The sequence below is a fragment of the Antedon bifida genome, chromosome 10 (assembly GCF_963402885.1).
Source record: "Antedon bifida chromosome 10, ecAntBifi1.1, whole genome shotgun sequence".
Classification (NCBI taxonomy): domain Eukaryota; kingdom Metazoa; phylum Echinodermata; class Crinoidea; order Comatulida; family Antedonidae; genus Antedon; species Antedon bifida.
Genome location: NC_136235.1, coordinates 19,520,039 through 19,545,503, shown reverse-complemented (window position 1 = coordinate 19,545,503; position 25,465 = coordinate 19,520,039). Strand labels below are relative to the sequence as shown.

General features: G+C 33.1%; 1 protein-coding gene across 3 annotated transcripts in view; it reads right to left on the bottom strand.

Annotated features, from left to right (window-relative positions):
• Positions 1–645: 645 nt before the first annotated feature.
• LOC144854317 (nuclear receptor subfamily 2 group F member 1-B-like) overlaps positions 646–25,465 on the bottom strand; it is a 41,016-nt gene continuing 16,196 nt past the window's right edge. For 2 of the 3 annotated variants that reach the window (XM_078712262.1, XM_078712260.1), the window contains exons 2-4: positions 13,858–14,478; positions 11,036–11,551; positions 646–4,212 (exon numbers count right to left, since the gene is read on the bottom strand). In XM_078712262.1, the coding sequence (XP_078568388.1) occupies positions 3,938–4,212; positions 11,036–11,551; positions 13,858–14,455 (1,389 nt within the window). In that variant the 5' untranslated portion in view covers positions 14,456–14,478 and the 3' untranslated portion in view covers positions 646–3,937. Of the gene's footprint in view, positions 4,213–11,035; positions 11,552–13,857; positions 14,479–21,126; positions 21,351–25,465 lie in introns of those variants that run through there. The other variant, XM_078712261.1, reaches the window with a different exon arrangement.

Genomic DNA, 25,465 nt, shown 5'->3' with positions numbered 1-25,465 from the left:
TTTCGAAAAATGGCCAATTTTCGACCCTTTTATTTTTGGACATAACTAGTTACTATGGCTATATACAATGATGATAACACAATATTTGCGCATATATTATTGCATATTTATTGAATTTTAAAAAGTGGATATTTTGGCAATTTTTCGAAAAAATCCCTGTACTATAGTTCAGTGAAATTTTCGAAAAATGGCCAATTTTTTACCCTTTTATTTTTGGACATAACTAGTTACTATGGCTCTATACGATGATGATAACACAATATATGCGCATATATGGCAATATTATCGCATAATTATTGAATTTTAAAAAGTGGATATTTTGGCCATTTTTCGAAACAATACCTGTACTATAGTACAAGGAAATTTTCGAAAAATGGCCAAAAATAAAAAGGTCGAAATTTTGCTTTTTTTTTTTTAAAAATCATCAGTATTTATTTTTTTGAAAAATCATCCCGCTAAACGCATACATTTTATCAATCTGTTTACTTTGATCTTTCTGTTCATGTCCGTAAAACACAATGACATATATTTATGTGTTTGATGATAAACACACTAATTATGTTTAATTTAATGTTTTAGGATACAATATTTGTCTTCTTTTTTCTCATTGCATTGATACAAGGATATTGAAGTAACAAAATGCAATTGACGCAATACAAACAGCATCAACATTTTTTATTATATTGATACAAGTGTCTTTGACACACAAAGGTTGTAAATCCAAGCACGATTATTATTATTATCATTTTTTTTTATATTATTATTATTGTGGAGATATAAAATAAAATATATAGGTTTCACCTATTGGACCTTCTATGACCACATAAAGGTCATATACATGAATAGTCTCATTTCATGACGTCATCAGAGACATTTTGTAAACACTACAGGTATAATATGTTCCTGCTACATTCTAAAATAGTAACAATCTTTTAACAATTCACTGACCAACGTAGGTGGTACCGAACTGACCAATATCATCACAGAGTGGATGTTTAGACAGCATTGTTGTTACTAATATAATTCAGTACTTTTAAGATTGAGAAAATATCAAAGTTAAATTCAGAAAACAAGGAATGGGAGGGGAGCCAAACATACTTAGGGCATGGGTGGATTCTGGATTAATTACAGTGACTGTGTAAAAAGAAAGTATTGGTTTTTACAGCAACATACTGAGTAAAATACGAACGTCTTAAAAATGTGTTCTTCCTTGAACAAATGCAGTTTTTACTAGACTATTAAACACCCTTGCCACTTTCCCCGTAAACCACAGGTTGATTTCTTTGAAAAAAATAACTTCAAAGTAAAAAACTTAACTCATTACGATTCTAGATCAATATTGAAACGAATTAATATATCGCACAGAGTTGCCAGTATGGTAAAAGTTTCGGACTAAAATAGTTTTAAGTGTAAAACATTGAAAGCTAAGCTCTCTGGTAAACACAGCTTTAGCGGGAGATCTACACAACAACACATTTTTCAACCTACATATAAAAATCAAACTATCGTTATAATTGATTTCATCTGGTTACACCAGGTATAGAGAGATACAAAGAAACATACATCAGGTTCATTTCCTGCAACCGCCATCTTCCTTTTTACATTAGCTATTTACATATTTCGGCATCGCAGCCTGGTGGGTTAGGTTCAATCAAATTATGACCGTCGTATATCAACAATCTAATATAATACATTTTTTTAAAAGAAACAAACACACCAAAACGTATAAACATATAGAAAACATTTGTAAGTATGGTATACACTGATTAACGAATCACGCGCAATTCATACAGAGGTACTAAGTGAATTCTGAATCAAAAGATCCAGTAGTCAGTACGAACTATAATTGTCAGCAGCGAGATCGAGAACGCATGCGCAAAGCAACTCACAATCGACGCGCGCGCTCAAAATGCTGATGAAAACTGTACGCTTGGTACCACTGACAACATATCCAAGGTAAAAGCAAATGCGAAAAGCAATAACATATTAAATGTTGTTCAATATGAGTTCAGTCTGGAAATAAGTTCAGTAGCCTAGTACCAACGAAGTAGCAACGTTTCTAGTATATACATATATCTAGAATCAGTATATACCAGAAAAAAACCACACAAACAAATAAAGTTCATGAAATACCATACGCTCCCATTAAAAAGAGAACAAATATATCTTAAATTACAAATATATTTTGATAACTAAGTGTTTCTATGCCAGTTAAGATTCATTTATGAAACATATATGTATTAACATATGTCGACAAATCGGTGTCAAACTTTGGGGTAAATTATTACTTTTAAGGTTTATAATAATAATAATTTACCCCATAGCGTTACACAAGGAAGAAATCAAACTAATAGTTAACCAAGTTAAACACATTTATATTGGTATAAAAAAAAATAAAATGTAAATTGGGAAATTCCCCAACCTGTTGATCATCAATACAATACATCCCAGCTATTATTAGTAGGCCTATTACAATTAAACAATGGAGAACAGGTTACTGTACTTTGCGGTTAAAGTGACCGTAAAAGACAAGAATCGATAGAATACGCTATTGTGACGGTATCTAAATTATATTACTTTAAAGATCCTCAGTTTCGTCATCAATATCAACAGATTAAATAGAACTAAAAAATATTTTAGAAAGAAAATACACACAAATTAAACGGTTTACGCAACGACAAAAGTTAAAATGCAGTGGTTTAAAAATACAGGAATGCATCACCATTTCACAACCATTTTGACGGTACCCTGTTTGACAGCCTGACTATCGATCAGACTAGCCTAGGCTGCCACTATACCAACCAGCAACACCTAATCTGTCACACACACAGTACTTTTTGTTGAAAACGTTTGAAATACAGTAATATGTAGGCGGGATACATAGTATACGTTTTGGTCTTCAAGTTTCAACAAAGTTTATCCACTTATTTGGAAAATGTACCCTGCGAAAATGTTGACCCTATTATTGATAGTTATACGAACTACTTTTCTTACTTTTTACATTTTTCGACGTTCTTATAATACATTGAATACATAAAGGTATCAAGGTTTTCTTACTAATAAATTGTATGGTGATGATTTCACCGATTTTTCCTCCAAAAATTAATATATAGGCCTACAAAGCCACTTTATTTTGTTACGATGCAGGGACAACTGACACTTTAGTTTGTGTTAGACCCTGAAGAACTTGTGTGTTCAATTGACTCATTGAATATACCATTTTACAACTGCGAATACCGAGAAGTTATTGTGAATTTTGAATGTCCGTAAAATCAAACGATATGTTTCGTTTGAATATTATAAGAATAATAAATGTTCTTATTTAACAAGAATGGTATGAGTTGTATATTGATCCTCTGCTTATAAGTTCATAGTAAATATACATACTTCGAAATCTTTTATTTCAGTAACACGTTCTGCTATGCGCATGTTTTACACGCGTCAATATCCAATTGGTATGTTGTTTTTCATTGAGCTGATTTTACGTTGTGTATTGCACAATGCGCATGTTCAGATCAAGTAGTTCAAGGCGGAGGGACACATTGCTTCACAACATTCGACAACTCTTTGGAATACTATTCGCTCTGCGAATGAATTTCTTATAATAAAGCTTCTGCTAGTCCAATACATTGTATTGTCTTAGAAAGCGTGAATATTTCAGTCAGACTGGAACTGAAGGCCGCCATAGAAATGATTTTCAATCGACCTTTGGAATCCAAAATACACTCATGTATACAGTGGATCTGTTTAAATATTTATGATAATGTTTTAGCGGTTACTCGCTATAACACGAATATGAAAATAAATTTGGTGTCGTATCTAACAAACAGCTGCTCTCTGTAAACCACTTAACCTCATTTAAACGGCTGTTATTTCAGTCTAGGAATTCTAAAACAGAGTCCACGATACTTTCCCGTCGTCAGTTTCCGTACGATAGTCATTGCATCGTCATGTACGGCCAGTTAAAAGATCCACCGGACAAAAGCATATCACGAATTAATGTCTCTATAGGTGTTTTCCCTACCAGTCGTACGAAAAATAGCTGTTCGATGACCGCCGAACTGACCGTGCGCAGTGAAGGCAGACGAAGTAAAAGTTTTCCAAATCGATTTGGTTGATTTGGGTACTGACTTCGGACATATTCTTCGAGGGCGCATTGTGACTTCTCTTGCAAACATTCGATGTGGGCAGCATCTGACAAGCCACACGCATCTGTAAAGAAAATGATATAACATTAAACAACAAATTTACTACTTTAGGCCTACATAAACATTCCATGTTATTTAGTACGGTTATGTCATGTTCATTTATATTAGTTAGATATATGACAATGCGTGGATTTGAATTACGGTACACATGTTACGTTACAGTCAGAAAATCGGTCAAACTAATAATTTTAACGCATGAGATAGGCCTACTAAACAATAGACGTTCTGTGAACTTTATGTTATATAAATAGGACACCATTCTCCGGACTCATTTCATTATTTCCCACATCTAATGTCTTCCATTGTTTCATCAAGGCAACACAATATCCGTCATTACATATTACATTACGGGCTTTCATATTTTCAATTGAAATGTATCGGACTATTTTGTGTTTCTCCGCTCAGAGGGCATACATATTATTTCGATGAAGTAAACACCACGAGTGGTACTTCTTAAAGCCGTGTTTGGGGTCAAGGGGTGACCTTATTCCTAGTGTAATCAATCCTGCAATCCGCATACAGAGCCGTTAATAGTCTGTTGCCATATTATCGATCACAACTGTACAAATATGATATCGCATGGGCGACTGAACGCCTTTGAATACCCATAATCGACAAGCGACGTTTGGTATACACACAAGCTTTTGTGATGATTCATAACAATCAAGTACGCATGCGCAGTTAATTCACGTGTACTTTTGATTATTTCTATACCAGACAAACAAGATAATTGTGTCATGTGGTGACCTTTAGCAATTTGTAGTAGACTTAGTTAATATTCTATGAATATATTGTTTGCGTTAATATAAACATTTCGGGAACAATGCAACAGAACAATGCATAATATGATCTATATTTAACGCGTGTTTCGGTACCAGAATACATCACGATCGACTATTGATACATTTTAATGGGTTACGTGTCAATAGACATGCTTTATATTGACCGATTTTAAATCATCAAACATTTTACTTCGTTCCAGCAATATTTTTTAATCGTGAAGTAGAAATTCAGATGGGAAAAGACAAACATTTAGAATAAAAACCAGATCCCTGCGGGGTTTAGAAACTAAATAAGTTGAGACCGCTATACTGCCGTACTTTGAGAAAAGGCATTATCTACAAAAAGGTACTTTTGAGTAAATGAGCAAAACGCGTTTTTGTTTGTTATAAAAAACATACAAATAATATTCTACTTCTAAATGATAGTCTTGAGAAGAACATCAAACAAAAATATGCCATGTATGGTCAATTCAGATGTTAAGTTATGCCTTTAAGACAAAAAACTCAATTTCGAAAAAAATGTAGATAATGCCTTTTCTCAAAGTACGGCAGTATATTGTCTCGAATATTCAACAAGTTCAGTCAACAAATTAGAACCACTTCGGCTTGTCACAAATTGAACTTCTAGAATAATTTTCAGAATCCAAAAAATGAACAAAATTTACTTAGGCTACATTACAAACATTTACTAGAAGTTTAATTACTAGGCCTAAATATAGTAGAACTGTTTCATGTTTGATGCACGAATTGTATCAATAACTAAATTATTAAAATATAACATTTTAAGCCGTAACCTGTACAGTTGGTTGGGCATTGTTGTGGAGGATCAGGTGATTTAAAGACATATGGAGATATCTTTTTTGGATATACTGTAGTTGGTCTTAGTGTACGTGAATACAGTGTCCTATTGTTCGTTCATAGTTAGAGCCTAGACCTATACTATTTCACAGAAAATGGCATTGTACTCGTTTCGTACTCACTTCCTTTATTATCGATATCAGATACAATGCATCCTTTATTACTTTATGTTGCATTTAAATAAAAAAATTAAAACACTAGAATGTAAATAGAATGTTGACAATAAATCTTTAAGCTAACGAACTTTTATTTCTACGTTATCTTATCAACAATTAGACCGTGGAGAAGAAAGTGCTATTTTTAGAATGTAACGGAAATGATGGACAAAGAACCAACCAAAGCAAGTGAATAAGATGAGGTCATCGACCTTGGAATTTATTTTTTAAATGAAAGAAGAATATGCGAGCAGATCATATCATTTTACTTAGAGCAAAACCATACGAATAGTGCAAAAACCTCGCGGTAAATTCAGATTTAAGAAGAGATCGTACTCACTCTAAAAGCTTTGTGGAGTGAATATTTTGGTATGGAATGAAGTAGTAATCTACATGAAAGAGTGAGATTAACTCCAAAACTCTATACATATGATACATTATGGTACGGAATTCCAGACGGAGTTTTGACTTAATATTAGTAAAAAGATATATTTTGCCATATATGGCGTTTCATACGTATACTACTTGAGCTTGTAAACTTGTATTTCAGATACACATCGAAAAGCATTGAAATAACTAGACTTGGGGCATGTCTAGGGAATTATAGAACCTAGTAATAAAGTGCGGTGGAAATACAGTATGATGAGTAGGCCTGTACAATTTATCGGACATATTTACGACTCGGTAGGCCTAGTATACGCGCGGCGTACAAAGGCCACACTGATGTTAACGAACGCATCAAAAGCATGTTATTAAAGGGATATTATCAATGAATTAACTAAATCAGTTAAACACTATACATACAATACAATACGTAGACGTATTTGCCTTTGTAGATAAATCAGTAAATCTATCCACACCGCTAAAGATGAAGTCCGTAACTGTAGCATCAGAAGTTTCGTCCGCACCAAGAAGGAATGATGCATGCCTACTTCAAACTTTTACCGTCCATCAATTATGATTACGGTACCACTAATCTACAGTATAAACTCACTGATTACGCCTACTCTTTAAAAGTTCTTTTTTTTAGAAGTGTAAATCTACAATCATTGTTATGTATATAACAATCGACGTTTATTGCTCGTAAAGACTTTGGCTTATTTACCTGGCTGTTTTACACAAGAACAATAAACTTCAAAACTACAAAATGAACTTTAAAGATTGACTAAATTTAAACTCGTCAACATGCCGAGTTGGATGATTTGAGCAAACATGCAAGGTTAACAATAAAGTCTACGCTGCAGTAAATCATCTTTATTCAAAAGCGTTGTTTAATTAGTTTATATCATTCTACCTTTTAACACATCCATATACCAATACTTTATCTGGTAGATAGTACTTAGCTCCTCGATGAGTTCACAGTACAACATCCGATTTCCTTCCAAAGTTCAAGCACATCATTCTAAGATCAGGGTATGATTAACTGCCACTAATATACATTTTAATTGTTTTGCAATAAAAAAAAACAGGCTTGTTGTCGTTTCTTCGTTAATGTTTAACGTTTAAACAGAAAGAAGTTCCAGTATCTAAGATGGAAATTGATACTCTATTTCAGATATATGGGGGTGTAGGTGAGAGTTTAACGAGGGGTACAAACTCTCATATGGGTTCAAGCTACCCCACGAGGCATAAACACTGTTTACAACCAAGAATGGGAAGTTTTGAATTATATTTCATAAAGTATACCATCGTCATTATACGGTGACATATCCTTACTTTTATTAAATTAAAAACAATTATTTTTTTATGAGTTTATTTATTATTAATAATAATTTATATATAATAAAATGATAAAGCTAGTCCTATGGTATGCTACAATATCGCAAGATTTACGAACAGTTTAATAGTACTTAAGATAGATAGTGGAAGGAATTTCTACACCTATAATGATAATCTTTCAGTGAATATGATTATTTCTGAATCATTGTAAGCCTAATAAAACAGTACTTCTATTCGCAGAGAGTATTTTTATTTAAAATACCGACTACCAACACGATTCGACATGTCGGCGGTGTAGTATACCATGATCCCGTAGCTTTTTATGGTACACAGTATTATGTCTAGCGACAACAACAGTCCTACAGTATCATGTCAGCCGACGAGTCGGATACTTGAGTTTAAACTGGGATTTAGAAACAGTGAAAGAGGTGTACTTGCGTTAAACAATATATCAAGGAGCAAACGGTAGAAATTAACAATTAACAAAATTATTTGAACCTTTTAAAGATTAAACCATCAAATTGATTACAGACAATTATAATGTAAGTTAATAGAATATTAAAAGATAGCTGAAGAAACGGTAACAAACAAGGAATATCTAATGGATGAATACGAAGATAGATTTCATCAAGAACGCCAAAATTAAAAATATATTCGACTTTTTAGAAGAAGTATTGGCCTACAATAAATGTATCAAGGTGTGTACTACCATTACGTGGGGTATACCAAAAGTTTGTTAACCTTAGAACAACGTAGATTAATGAGTTAAGGTAGGGAAACCTCCAGAAAAGAAGTTTGGAATGAATCTAATGAAGGAATTCATCATATCTTCGCTTTATTATAACATCATTTTTTATCGTTTCAGGTTGTCCAAACTAAAATAGCCTAACGCGTTTTAATGCTTCACGCATAGATAAATTTAATCCCAAAATATAAATCAAAACGAAACGATGGATCTGTTTAACAAAAATGTATCTACTGCCCTCTGCCGTTATTGGATTTAAATTGTGTGTTATTTGGAACGGAAGTATAATGAAATGTGTTAGATTTCCAGATTCATAAAATGATTTCGTATTTACCATATCACCAAAAAGAAAAAATGGAACATATGTTACATATGAAATGACAGTATTGTTTAGGCCTATCACGGAATTTAATAAAATAATGTTTAAGGATAGGATTAGTAATGTAGCCTTAAATAGGCCTACAACCAGAATACAATCTGTCACTTTCATTGTGAAATTTTGCAGTTTTCATATTCTTCTTTTCCGGAGTTAAGAAGTTAAATCTTCCTATAACATTCTAGTCTGCCTATCAGTTCGTAGCTAACGAGTTTCTTTTTTTTTCAGCCAAGGCTGAGAGTTAATCGTTCGGGATATAGGAGGGGCGTTACCGCAAACTCGTTGAGGCTTAGGCATAACTCTGTACGACTACTTTAATAGTCTGTATGGCAATTTTAACTTAATTCGTTTTGTTCATATTGCCGCTTACTGAAACAGTCTTTGAACGCATTACAATTTATAAGTAGACAGACATAATGGCTTATACTCTCGTATTTCTTGGGGTGATTTTTGCAAACTGGTAGGCTTAAGTATGTTCCATATATTCATAGTGATATTCCTCTTATTCTGTATCAATTGACATTTCCAGAATTGAGTTTGAAAACAGTTACCCGACATATATGCTGTATATATTTCAGATTGCCAATCTCGATGGTATTTTAACAATGTCACTTACTATCCCTAGTGACAGTATGTCCGTCTGTTGAGTTAATAAATATGTGTTATGCGTGTATTCCTGGTTCAGAATATGAAATAAAATAACGTGACCGTTTAGTACGTTTAGCACAATGTTTGTATACCACACTCGGGCTAATTGGTATCGATAAGATTCCAAAATCGTTGTTGGCCTAATATGAATAATTCGATTTATTTTAACAAATTTCGAAATTCATGTTTTCTGAGTAATTCCTTCAAGACAATTTAAACACTTCAGTTCGTTGTGATTTAAGGCTCTGTCTACACTATCAAACATTATTTTGAAATTCATGTTTTCTGAGTAATTCCTTCAAGACAATTTAAACACTTCAGTTCGTTGTGATTTAAGGCTCTGTCTACACTATCAAACATTTTGTGACAACAAATTGTGATGTGCCCATATGGACACGATCATGTCATATAAGTACAATATTTAAGCATATCAATACCATATTTGGGAATCACACTTTAGTGTAGACAGAGCTTAAGAACCGAACCTCATGTATGTATACGTGAAATATTGGACCAGAAAGTACAATTTAAATACATCCAAAGCCTTAGCTAACCCAACTATAATATTATAAATACGTATAGTATTAATGCCTAATGCGATACCTGCTTCATAACTGAATAACGAAATAGCCGATTTAAACTTTGGTCTACTATCTGAAACCAAAACCATCATCGTAGACAACGTGAAATACATATATATTTAATGCATAGTAGAGCACGGCTAACCCATACAGATAATATCAGGTAATATATTATCTAATGCGATACTCTACTCTAACTGGTTGAGAAAATAGCTTTCATATCGCGTGGTATTCACGTAAATTAGCATTCATAACTGTCTGGGAAAACGAAAGATCTGGGCTAATACCTCTCCGATTGCTCTAAATGATGTTTCAAAAGTAGGAGCAATAAGACTAGTATAGTTGAGTGGTAATGTATGTAGTATAGCAGACAGTACCAGTTGATGCTTTGGTAGTTCCAAGTAATAATGATAATGTTGTATAGATTAAAACTTCCCTTTCTATAATATATCGTTATTTACCAAATACAACAACAACCCATAATGAGTTTTGTATTGATTTGTATATTATATGGGCAAGTAACATGGATAAAGACAATTGGTCTTTTGTGAAGGCTTAATTTTAGTTTTTGAAAGACAGTATTGGGTTCTCAAATGAAGACTATACCACGTGTCTATTTGTATGTCATGCGATCAAAATGAAACGTACAAGAAAATGCATAAAATATAAAAACAGTAGGCATAAACAATTACTATTTAAGGATAGAATTTTCTTTGTACACACTTTTGCATCCACAAGCTTCATTGTCACTTTATAAATGTGTACGTAATAACCGACCGTTTAGACTGATATTGCGTTTAAATGTAGTAGCAAGACAGTGAGTTATAATTCTGTATTAAAGAATCTATATTTAACACACGCAGGCAGAATGCCAAGTTGTTCGTAAAACTATTACACTTCATGAGCCAATCTTCTGACAGTTCGCATTGAATGATTCTTGTGAAATAAAAGTATAAAACTTACCTGAAGTAAACAGAACTATCGCTTTAATACAGCTATACTCAGCAGAGTCCACATGCAGCGCTTTTAATTTCTCAACCTGTTCTTGAAAAATTCGGATATGGTCCATAAATGCCACCACCCTGTCAGCAGACATAGGGCTTGCGTGTAGGCCAGAAGCGGCCAGCAATGGGGCAACGTGTAGAGGCATCGAACACTGCGACGCGTTTAACACAAACAGCTCGCTCCAAGTCATTCTCAGTAGGGCTACCTGGTCCGTAACCTGCAGGTCGGGAAAGAACGGAATATTTCTCGCCCATTCTACAGCACTGAACAGAAGTCTAGCTGCAAGTTCGCATATGTTGTCTATGCCCATAACACTGTTCGTCTGCATGCACTGAGCATATCTTGATGTGGGATACGGTTCGGCCCGAAGAAGAAGTGAGATATATCCAGAAAGGAAAGAGTGACCATCAAATCGACCGTCTATGTAATGACCAGGACCTGGAGGTGTTGGGGGAATCCTCCCACGCTGAACGGCTGCAATTAAGACAATAATTTAACAAAGAATTAACAAAAGAAATTAAGCTATCATAATAGAATATTACACCTGAAATAAACCCCGAAAAGAGTGAGGCATGCTATCGAACTTATTAGTGAACACTCAGGGTTCTAACTATTAAAATATTGAGAATAATGTACTCATTTACAGAACATCAAAAGGTACTAGACCATTTGTATGTATGTGTACTGTTATATACATGCATACAGAATCAATTTATAAACGATAAAGATAGTTAAATCAGTGACAATGAGAAATAAAATATACATAATAGACTATGGTCAACCGTTGTAATTTGCATACAATGTATACAACCATTTGGTTCAGTCATACTTAAGAAGAGCAACTTTTGGACAAGTTTCATTGGAATAATATTCATATGTCCTTAGTGATAAGGGTGAAATAGTATTGTACACTAGTTAAAAACTATAAATCGTGGCATATAATGTTAAATGGAACATGCATTACTTCAAAACGCAAGACAGTAGCTGAAGAATAAACTAGAGAACCGAAAGCCCATAATCTTAGGATTTGTCAACACCGACTCCCCAGCGAAAAGGTTTAGTTTAGTACAGTATGCATATAACTTAACTGTACATATTTTTTAAGAATGAGGCTAAACACATAAAGTGGAAAAACATCTTTGGGCTTAATATGTAATTTAAGAACACACTTTTTTGTATATATCAAATGAATTTGTGGCTCTTTTTGATTTGCATTATATTATATAGGTCTATTTTTCAGAATTGAATTAAAACAGAGACTATATCCATACAATTAATTGGGTCGCTCATTTGTAGACGTGTATTAGCATACAACTACAATAACTATAATTTTTAATTAATTTAAGTCTGCCACTTTCATACATATTTATGAGAGGTTTAAATGTCAGAAAAATGGCGTCTTTCGTGTGTATTTTATAACGTCATTTCTTCTCAATTTATCGTATTTTTATTTTTCATTAAAGTGTTCAAAAATACATTTACGTTTTCCAAGTAGTTAAATATATTGAGAATGGATTTGTACGATTACTAATCACATCAAGAAGGACTAGGGTATCCACTTCGAGGTAATTCCTGTGGTAAATATCAGTCGGCATAATGATCGTTTATTATGGGTTTGTGTGCAGTGTATGCATTCATTGCTAAGTCAGCCTTTGAGTTGAGCTAGGCCCGATAATTGTGAGGCTCAGGCTAATTTGATTCTGTATTGCGAGCAGGCGGGCATAAGTACATCAATACGACGACGACTGCAAAGGACGTAGTAACAATTATAACGGTATAATACTATAGTGTATGTATCTCATACGTATAAAGCATGTGTTATGTTATTAGCTGATGACGGCAGGCATTTATAAAACTTTATGATCTTAAGCAAAATGACACTCTTAATGTTTGAATGACATGGTATCGTTTTAGTGGTCTACTCTTTTATGACATGATTGCTAGATATGTTGATATTACAACACAAACTAACAATTATGATTCATACAAAATCCAATGATTCATAAATTGATATTTTTCAAAAAAATATATATTTTAGAACAACTTATTTAAATGTATTATTAACTATACTGTACATAGTAGAAGGGGTCAACATACTTGGTTTCTTGCGATTTGAATATTATAAATTATATAATATTAACTAATATTATTATCAAAGTAAATACAGTATGTAAACTTTGTATAGGTCTTCCAATAGACACATTACTAATAATTAGTTATTAAATATACAATTAAACAATAACATATGTTTTTAAAAGGTATACAATTACACACTAAAGATTGTCACGGTTAATATCAGGAAATTATACTATTTATTTTCATAATAATATTGTACATAGGCCTACTGTAATATATTTACAAATGACGACGTATGGTTGTACAGAAGATTGTTTTCAAATTCAACTATAACCTACTAAACTAAAAGCTAATGCACAGGATCTGTCTGTAGTGATAATTTAAGCTAATAATAAAAAAGAGAGAATGATTATGTGATGAACCATCGATTACAACGTTCAACAACCGGTTTTAATAATTCAGTCAATTTTGCTTACATTTTCTACTACTCTTAACAAAGGTGTTTAGTATTATATATACGTGGTAGCTAATATGTTACATGGTGACACACTTGGTTGGTTAGCCTATTTAAATTTGGGTTCGAAAGCTGGATCATCGGCGTATAAACGACTTCTCCATGCCCAAATAATACTGAACTGACGTGTATCCCGAGTTTAATATATACAAATAATACAAGAACATGGATCATTATAGCAATTACCTACCTTCTCGACGCATTCCCATTTTGAGGCACTTCTTTAACCTACAATACTGGCACTGGTTTCGATGGTGTTGGTCCATCGGGCAGTTTCGATTTCCACGGCATGAATAGCTCAGGTTTCGTCGGACGGAACGTTTGAAAAAACTTTTGCATCCCTCACAAGTGAACTGTCCATAATGTTTACCGCTACTTTTATCGCCACAAACCACGCACTCTATGTGTTGTCCAGTCCCGTTGTGTTGTCCGTTAGACTGATTAGTTCCCCCCGACGATTGCGACTCCGTCGTCGAGCCAGTTGGGGTTGTGGTTTCGGGTGTGCATAGGGTCGGTGTGGTGGGGGTTTGTTGTGGTGTCGTGCACATGGCCGGTATGCTTCCAGTCTGTTGTGAGTTGACCAGTTGTGTTTGGGTAGGTGGGGTGGCCTGAGGTGCCGGACACAGTTGACCTGGTAATGGTTGTTGACTAGACTGATTAACGTGTCCTGGGATTTTGTTTGTCTGCTGAAGACCCGTCGGTGTTGTCGGCGTATGTTGTGACGGGGCGGTGTCGCCAGTCATGTCTTCATTGCTCCACACGGGTGCATTGGTAACCGGCATATCCATAGTTCAGCTAGCCCTGTTGCCAGCTACCAGGATGAATACCAACACACGAAACAAGGAAGAAAAAGAAAAAAACAACGTTAAGTCGGTGGTTACATATTGTATATATCCAATCACAACAGAATCGTCTTCCGCATTAACGCACCAAGCGGCTGATCATTTGTTTTAAACATGCAATAAATATATCCACATAGGCTGAGCGATAGTGAACACTTTTAAAATTATTTGTAATTCAGTTTTTGCTTTGCTAGGCTAGATCGCCGTACCGAAACGTGTTAAGAAAACACGCTTCCGAACCATGCAGTCGCGTTGATACGAGCGGATTAATTTTCAAAAGTGGGACGTACAAATGGTGTGTCTGGCTATAGAGTTGAACTATGACTCCAACATTGCGACTGTCGGTTTCTATGACATCTGTTTCCATATACGGTGTTGGATGTCATGTAGGTTAAAGGGGTGATTGGTGCTTAGTATTCGAAGGTGTTCGGTCACTGTCCCGGTCTGTGGTTACCCTATCAATCAGCTTTGAACAATCAGACTCGCTATTGGTTACTTTTTATTCTCGACTCGTAGCCCGGCAATATTACTACGCCAGATATTGTATTTTTTAAGGAAGCCGTGGCATCCAGGGTCAAGCCCGTACGCTACCAATCACCACTGCCTGCGTTTGTTTTGGCGACAGGTCACGTAAAAAGAGACAAAGGTACGAAAGGGTAGCATCAGTAAATAAAACAAGATAACAGGTTGGAACGTCTAGCATAATGTAAACACACGACAACATATTTAACACCCGTAATAAAAAATGTTCACGAAATGACATTTTCATTTCGATAAACGAAATTATAGAACCTCAAGCCAAATTAGGGAGGTATTTAAAAAGTTCAGAATACTTAGCCTTCAAGATTCTGTGTTTTTATCTTTAATATCTGTCACTTTAGTTCACCATATGGTAACATTCAGTGTCAAGTTATAATGTAAAGGAGTAAATCACGTAGATAACAAATGTGTCATTTGTGCCGTACCCCCAAACGGTATTGTACGCGTGATAGGTGCGCAATACCGTTTTTTAAGATAAAACTTTCCAAATACGTATAGTAGTTAGGCCTATTTTTGTTTGCTTATTATGCAGTAATTACATCGCAATTTCCTAACCTCCCACACGCGATAGCGATACGGGTGTTATTAACATCGGTGAAAATTACCCTCTACTAACAAATTCTTATTAATTTTCTATTCGTTAACCCGTTTCCAACAGTGCCGTAAACCGACATACATTTCGCAAATAAGTCAATGAAGCGGCATGACTTTGGACCTGCAGGCCATAGTTAGTTCGACACCGTACGTCTACGCAGGTCTTCTGTACCTAAACTGCCGTGCCAGTGTTTGGCTTCAACCCCTCTGTTATTACAAGGAAATAAGCGAACTTCCTGTTAAACGCAGTTCGTCGCGTGTGTTGCTTTGGTTGTCATAATAAGCCTGATACGTTCTCGTTCATCTTCACAAAATTAGAAATAATTTGTAACCTATGAGTCGACAGTGTGTCTGGCACTATGATAGATATTGGTCATTTTCTATCAAACATCTACAGCAAATATACGCAGTTTAAATTTTATTTCGAGTACTACGTGTTAGTATTAATCAACAACCACCATAAGCTGAACGGTCGAATTCATTCTGTATTCTCAATTATTATCATTATTATTATTTTTATGACGATGTGAATTCAATTGGCAAAAGCCAGTAAAAAAGGGTATTTGACCCGACCTGGCTTCGAAGAACGAGGGCAATCGTTTTAACCCACACAATCCGATTCAATCCAACCCGGTGGTGATAATTAAAAATACGTAATATAAAAGGGTTTTGGTATATCTATAGTAGAAAGTGCGGTACTGTACACTAAACTCATTGATACTTTAGCAAACATAAAACCTTTCAAAGGCCAGACACTATTGTTATTTCGCAAATATGCATAACGATTCATAATGCCATGGGGTTTGTTGAATACTATATCTACAACGTTCAACGTATACATTTTTATGCCGGGTAATGTCTGTTCGTATTCATGTAGGCTATAAAAACAATTGTGCATGTTCAGGCTACCCCTAGGGCTGACCGAAACCTTGGTATACGAAAAGAACACTTGATATTCGTAAACATATATGGCCCGGAAGAATATACCTTATGAAGTACATGATTTAGGCCTTTATGGGGGATTACATTAAATTAAACCAACAAGGCAACTGTACTTCTATCGCCTTGTCCATAAATAATAGTATTCATGATATGTTAAAACATTCTATATTAATGGAATCACATTAAATTAGATGTGATTATCCTACTACTTACACTACTTAATTTTTTTAAGAAAGGCGCGATTTACAAAAAAAGGAAATCACATTAGGCCTAAATTTAGAATTTTAAGCGGATGACAATTAATGTTACCCTTAAAAACGAAAGGAAGAAAAAAAACATTACACATGTTCGTTAGTAAATTCGAACAGGAAATCGCACAAGTGTGGCTAAAATCGCACAAGTGTGCCTAAATGTATGCTACGCCTCCGGTTTAACACGAAAGGGAATCAAATTAAATTATAAATTAATATACCTAGATCAATATCGATTAAATCGATATAATATATCTGATTTACACAGAAATTGCAACTAAAGTTGAGTATGCAAATTAACAACAAGATCGAAAATTACATTCTAAAATATTTCTACATTGAGAAGTTTTTTTCTATAAGCTTTATATAGGTTATATTTCTGTTTAATGAAAGAACTATTGGAAAAAATTAAATAGGTCTTTATGGGTTTAAAAAGCGAATCACATCGAGTCCATTATATCTATAATAAATGTATAAATATAAAGCCAGAATAAAAATAATTATAGATATAAAATAACCCTTAAACAAAAGATGCAACACTACATAGGCCTGTTTTTAAAGTTTTTAATAGAATCATTTAAATCTTATTCTAAATATAACTAGAAGGGTGAATTATACGATAAATTGTCCGAGGTTGCAATCTCTAAATGGTATAAAAACGTAAATCAACAAAAGGGAATCACATTAAATTAAATAAAATAATTTCAAATGTACCATAAAAAATTGTAATAGGCTTAGGCCTATGTAAACAAATTATCAAAAAATAGTATTACCGAACAAAAAGACGCCTATGGGAAATCACATTAAATTAAATTAAATAATTTTAAATGTACCCACACTTGTAATACCGTAGACCTAGGCCTAGTAAAAAAAACCAAAAAACCAATCAAATATTTTTAGCGAACAATAACGCTTAGATTTTTAGTAGGGAATCACATTAAATTAAATGTACTCCTCATTACAGCTAAAATCACCCGTCAAAAATATACAGGCACTGTGTGACTTATCATTAAAAAAAAGTATGGAAAGAAATGTTCGACACCATCACATTTAATGAACACTGTTTCTAATAGGGAATCACATTAAATTATATACCAGTCTAACTAACACGATACGACAGTAAAACAAATGTATCAATAAACTGACATTTAAAAGTTAAAATACTCATTAATCGAAATGTGTAAAAAAAAATGTTGATAAAAAATATCTATATTAGGGAATCACATTAAATTAGTATCTTGAACAGCCAAACCAATCTAATTCACAGAAAATACATACCAGGTACTAATTTTACATAGGCTTATGTCATCATTACAGTATTTAAATGTGTACGAATACAACATAATTAGTTGGGAAGGGGAATCACATTAAATTAAAATCTTGAACACACAAACCAAGCTAATGCACAGAAAATATATACCTTGTACTAATTTTACATAGGCTTATGTCATCATTACAGTATTTAAATGTGTACGAATACAACATAATTAGTTGGGAAGGGGAATCACATTAAATTAAAATCTTGAACACACAAACCAAGCTAATGCACAGAAAATATATACCTTGTACTAATTTTACATAGGCTTATGTCATCATTACAGTATTTAAATGTGTACGAATACAACATAATTAGTAGGAATGTAAGGGGAATCACATTAAATTAAATCCATGACACCCAAACCAAGCTAATTAAAACGTTTTTATTTAAGTTTCCCTGGATACTTGGATTATAAATACTGTAACACTAAAATGTGTAAGGATACAATGTACCGAACAATTCGAATTTGAGAGGGAATCACATCAAATTAAAGCCTAAATTTCTCATTCATGGCCTATAATAAAATAAATGCAATATAGGCCAATCATTTTTTTAAAATGAAGACATCATTATGCGAAAAAAATACATAAGCAATATTAATTTAAGATTATAAATCCTTCTTTTTAATTAATGAGTGTGAATCAGAGATTTAACCTTATACACAAACGTATACGCAAGAAAATGTATTGGCATGGGGGGCCTACTTATTTTATGAAACTGCATCGCGGCAGACAACGAAAGGGAACCATGAATTATATTTAATAACACGTGTTGGCAGGAGCAAGACAACTGATGGAATCTTTTACATCATCATACACAACTCTACGGTAACTCGAATGTTTAGAAAAAGGAAATCACATTAAGTTAAACATCATTCATTAACAATAATAACTAATTAATAAATTTAGGGCTAATGGAAAAATAAAAGATTGTTTTTCATGATGCGAGTCTTGAAGGGTAGGCCCCGTTTATGTTTTTTGGATAGGCCAAGTTTCGATGGCTTACATAGGAATCACATTAGATTAATGCTCGCGGTAATACTCGCTACGAGGTCACCGACCAACCTAGTACAGTAGTAGTAGTACATGATACTAATTTTGTAGAACTAAATGAATCTTATGAATAAATAATTAAATTGTTTTTAATGATATATAGAATATATACATTTTGAACAGGGGAATCACATTAGATTAGCCATGCGTTACAGAACAAGTTTACATCGTTTTAATAATTGTGTTGCTCTGCATTATGTATGCGGACACGACAAACTGTTAGGCTTATAGGAACGCTGAAGAGGAGATACCTAACGGTTAAATAATGTACGGATAGTCTGTGGTGATTGTTTTGGTCATCGTAATTAGAAATCACGTGATCTTACGGTGCTATTTCAACATTTGATATACAGTAGTACTACTACGTACGGTATAAAATGACGAATTCATCATTTCAAAACAATTTATCGGTAACATACTATTTTATATTGAACTATTAATTGTGAGTGAGATGTTGTTATGGAAATGCACAGCAATTAAACCATTTTTTAGAACTTGACCTTTTATGCAATGTTATTCAACATTTAGTTTTTTTTGTAAACGTTCAATAATAACGAACAAAAACAATATTGAAAATGGATCTTTATGGACTATATAATTACACATTGCTGGGTTATTACACATTTGTTGTTGTACTATAAATAACATAGACATTTTATGTTTTCATCTATCTACATTAATTAACCTATATATCTATTTTAGATAGTCTTTAGATTTAGATAGATCAGTATAGTTCTCTTGCAAAATAATTACAATTTAATTCTTAATACTTAATTACTACTGTACTGAAACTCATGCTAGCTTTGATTAATTCTATCAGTATTTCGAAGCGTTTAAAATCACTTGAGGACACTCTAGCTAATTCTTCCACGAATGTCAAGGTAGAAATGCTAATCTTATCGGCTAGACGGTATGTGTTTATTATGCAATGTTAAGCTGGTCCAAGGGCGTGTCCTTATCAGGTGAAGGATATTGAATATAAAGCTAACTTTGATGGTTTAATCGAAAATGAAATAAATATATTTGTATTTTTAAAGTATGATTTATAAGGAGGAATATTGAGAAAGGAGTAGGCCCAAAAAAAGTTGAAATGGGGAAGTTTTTACCAGAATTTCCCGTTTGAAATCTCCAAAGGTAAGAATAAGAATAAGTGGTACTGTAGTAAATTCAAGAGCTTATTCTCTTTCAATGTGAGTACAATTTAAAGTGAAATTTAAGAAAAATCTAGCTACAATGATAATCTATTTTCATATAATCATTAATAAAATAAATTCAAAAAAGTATTAACCATATATTTTACAATTTCGCTTTCCTCTGGTAAACTTGTTTTGGTTATATTGTAGGCCTTTTTATAATTCTATAAAATATGTAAAACATATAGTAGGCCTATGCTTAGTACAAAGATACATATACTGTTTATGGTTATTATGATTAAGCCTATACTATACATATTTACATAAATATAGTTACCAGCAGTAAATCAGTATAACAGAGGCTGATTTGTACAATGATTTATTAAGTTCATTTTAATTAGGCCCATATGCAACAAGTATAAATGTTTATTACCAAAATAGCATATTACTGAACATGTGAAGCTTTACAATACCAATTGTATAATCGTATGTTATACCAGGCTATCTGTGTACATATTTATCAAATTAGTTATTATGACTTAAATTAATATTTTATGCAAACAAATCAGCCATCAACTAAATATGCATTAATTTAAACACAGCTAAAATAATAACAATAAGACAGAAACTAAACAATTATTATAGACTTTGTTGACAAGATCACAAACAAGTTACTATTATTTATTATTATAAACATGTGTTGTGTCTACGATGCCGACGTGTATCCGTAGTATTATTGTTACGGTTTATTATGTATACCGCCGCGATTGACTTCGTTCCGCCTTACCTTAAGCGTTTTACTTGTCAGCACTCCTATAGACTTATCCTACGACGAAAAACTCTCATAGTATAAACGTGCAACATTAAACACAGCTATATAGATAATAAGTTGTGAAAACTAAATAGTATATAAGTCCACTACTCTTAATCATCACTCCGTTCTCTCTAACGTAATGGGAAAGACACAGACACTCACCATGGTTTTAAACGAATGCTAAATTCAGATTTAAACTTATTGTAAAGGATCCCTCTACGGCAGACAGACGAACCCTCGTCATTAAATATATCCCCGAGCGAGAGAGCTGCTTGCACGAGCAGCCTGTCTATAGAAACGGGTACCCTTCTATCATTTCAAAACATCAGACATACAAAATTGATCCATTTACGCATGGCGGTATTAATCAATATCCAACGCATTGATTTACCGTTGATGTAAACTGATAGATTATCTGATAGCGTGGGACATTTTTTGTTGTTAATGTACCCACATTTTATAAGACGATACGCTTTCATATAATATCATTCATCTTACTCTGCTTATTCCACGGAACATCGTAAAGCTCTGTCTACACTATCAATCTAGTGTGATGTGGCCAAATATGGTAGTGATATGCTCAAATATGGTAGTGATATGACATCATCATGTCCATATATGGGCACATCACATATTTTTGTCACATAAAGCACATAAAGTTTGATAGTGTAGACAGAACTTTAAGTGACCAAGAATACTCAAAAATCGATGCGCACGTACACAATATGTAGGCCTATTACGCATGCGTCGGTGTCATGTAGTCTCCATTTTGTCTGGTGATGTAAAATGTCTTGAATACGTAACTCTACATACATACTAATTCGTAGTTTCAGTCGAAATTTAATTACCGAATTCGGCTTGTTACATATCTTATTATCAGTATTATTAATATTGTAATAATGGGTAATGAATTCTATTGTAATGATTGAACTTCAAACGCGCACCGTATAAAAACAAGATTTCAATTTTACAATAAACCTTCAATAGCCTTAATTTTTATTACTATTATTTTCAATTTTATGATTATGTTTAACATAGGTGTAGGCCTGGCTGTATGTAGCTACTGGATAAGGTGTAATAAGACAAGGAAAACACACTCATATAAATCCCTTTTATACAACCAATTTGTAACAAAAGCAACATTATAGGCCTATAGTCAATGTTTCCAAATCTGATTTATGTTTGTTTTCTCATTCGTGATCTAATTTACATATTATGTATTTGTACAACCTTTGCCATGTCATAATGCTATATGTCCTAACAAATAGGAATACATAATTTCAACAACACCTATACAGTAATATTGCATTTACGTAATTCACTGTACAATTTGGTATACAGTACAAACCCCTATTCAGGGGACGACTTCGGTATCCCCTGATTAGGGTGGTCCCATTAATAAGGCTAATATTTATTTTCGTTCGTTTCATTAAAATGGTGCCACTGTAATGCGGGGTTTCTTCTGAATAGTAGATGTTCCAAGGGAAAGGTTATTGTAGGCCTATATACTTTGTATAAATTTACTTTGGCCTATACCTTCATTAACATATTAACAATCTGATATGTATTTACACGGTCTCTCACTCTTGCAGTTTGATATGGCATTATGCTCACTGCAATCCTGCAATGTAGGCCTAACTTGATTTCAACATTTCTAATCTGATTCGATTCTCGTTTAAATTGGATATTCATGTAGGAGGCGTGAGTGTATGATGCATAATAATAATAGTGTTTATGAATGCGTAAATCTATTTATCTAAATTGCACCCTGGAAATAATCAAAATACAAAATAATAAAACAAAATAAAAGCATTACCTGCGTAAAACCAGATTTCACTGATTAATTCTACCTTAAAACCGAATAAACATTTTTCTATCAGTAATGTCTTTCTATTTTTCAAGTTGTTAATTTTGATGACAATATAAGCCATTCAAATAGCAGTACTATATTACTGTAGGTTATTATTGATATAACTATATTTTTAAGTAACATTAATTTTCTAATTTTAATCTTGATAAACAAATAATTTTTAATTTTAACTATCGGTACAACTGGTTATAGATTCTATTCAATTCACATTTATTTAGTCATCGTTTATAATTACAATTTCAATCGTTGTTGATAAAACCTACTCCACTTAACACAACTTTAAAAGATCAGCCATTAGGCCTATAGTCTTTTGTAACAACAATTATCAAGGCATACATATCAATATAATTATATTGGTATTTTCAAGCCTACAGGTATGTGCGAAACATTGCTGTAACCGGCAAATGATAACGATGATAATTTATATAAGTCAATGTGTTATCAGGTTTTATTGTAGGTTCATACACTAATGATAAAAACATAATGATATTAAAAAGCGATGAGTCCTGTTTTATGATTGACATGTAACAATGAAATACAGAATACATTGACAAAAGTAACACACAAATAAATAAAACGTAAATTTTTTTATTAAGGTGCTTTACACCATCAACAAAATTACGCGCGCGTAGAAAAACACATAATAATCATCAACGTTTGTACGCGCGATCAGAAAACAAAGTAAACGTAACAATTCTAATTTATTCATTAATATCGCAGCATAATTAAATTATTTTATAAATTAAATGTTATGTTCCAATTTGTTGAACATTATTATTAGACTAATACTTGAACAATATCATTTTATTTAACACCAAACACAATCTTATATTTACTTAAGTGAAAAACCTAATATTTAAGGTAGTATTTTAAAGTATACTTTGTATTTAAGAAAAGTGTATCACTTAATTGATATACTTAGTAGTATTTAAGGGAAATTTCGCACTGAGTACGTAGTATTTAGGGACAAATATCTCACTTAAAGGATATACTAAGTATTTAAGGTTTCAGAAAACATCGTTTTTAGCAACATTGTTGTGTGTTTCCTAATTTCATTTGGCGGATTGGGAACAAAGGTGATTGAATACCATTACCCTAATTTATCTAAAACGGTTACATAATTAATAATTAATGGATATCTCGTTCAAAAATGTGTATATTAACTAATTTACGTGTAACACATTGCTGTCTCATAGACCTATAAAATGTGATCAGATCATATCAAATTCTAATCGCATATAAACACAGTGTTATCAATGTACAAATATATCAAATATTAAAACTTATTTGTTCGTTTGTCTACTGGCAAAGTTCATTTTCATAATAAATTACCTTTCAAATATGAACAAACAAAAAATGATGATTTCACTAGGTATATTCGGAGACACAAGAGTTTGCTACGAAGAAGAAATTGGACGATAATGGCCGAGTGAAAAGACTAAAGAGAAGAGCTGAAGATCCTAAAGAGTGGTAGAGACGTCAATGAGAGACAAGAGACAAACTACTGCGTACGCGTACTAATTCTGATGTTCAGCTTGGGTACGCGCAGAGACTACATGATGGTATCACAGCAGAAATTGATTTTATAGCAGGGGATAAGATTGTTCTATTTACATTGTTAAACATGCCAATTTACTATAGTAAACATTTGTGAGACGTATAAGCTTTTTCAATATAAACACGTAGAGGTCATTATGTAAACACAAAGGTCATCCATAACATATCTTAGTCGCAAATTCTAAGTTAATCATAATTATATGTGTAGAATAGCTAAACAGAGATATTTTCATTGTACAATCACCTGCTTGTTGTGACGGTAAATCGCAAAATGCACGACAAGATTACCGTAAATCACGCCTCATGCCTTTAATAGAACACTAAAAGGTTGGTTCATAGCTCATTGTAACTTCCACTACAGGAGAAAAAAAATGTACGGTATCGATCATGACGTCAATTACTTGATCGACATTAGTCAATGATCCTTTTTAGTGGTAAGATTCTAGTTATTGTAGTATTTATATTGTCTTATTCAACACTTCTAGATATGATATAAACGTTTTATTATGTTATAATGATTTCGACAGGAAGACATGTTCAGTAGTATTTATCATGTCATGACCTTTGATCTAGGCACACTTTAAGTGTTTTACTATAGACCTACACTTCCATACATTTTATAAAGGTACATATTTTCGTTGAATTGTATAATACGCTATTCCATCAATATACTTTAAAATTTTAGATAAAAATATAACAGGATGATATGAAAAAAAAAACAACAGAGGGTCTTCTTTAGTGTCCCCCCCCCCCCCCCCCCACCCCTGAATAGAGATTGGGCCAGAGTGCTAACACATTTCTGTCCCTCGTTCATGTTGGTTGTTGCCTTAATAGAGGTGTCCCAAAGAAGAGTTCTCTGTATTAGTTTAAAATTAGAAATTCTAA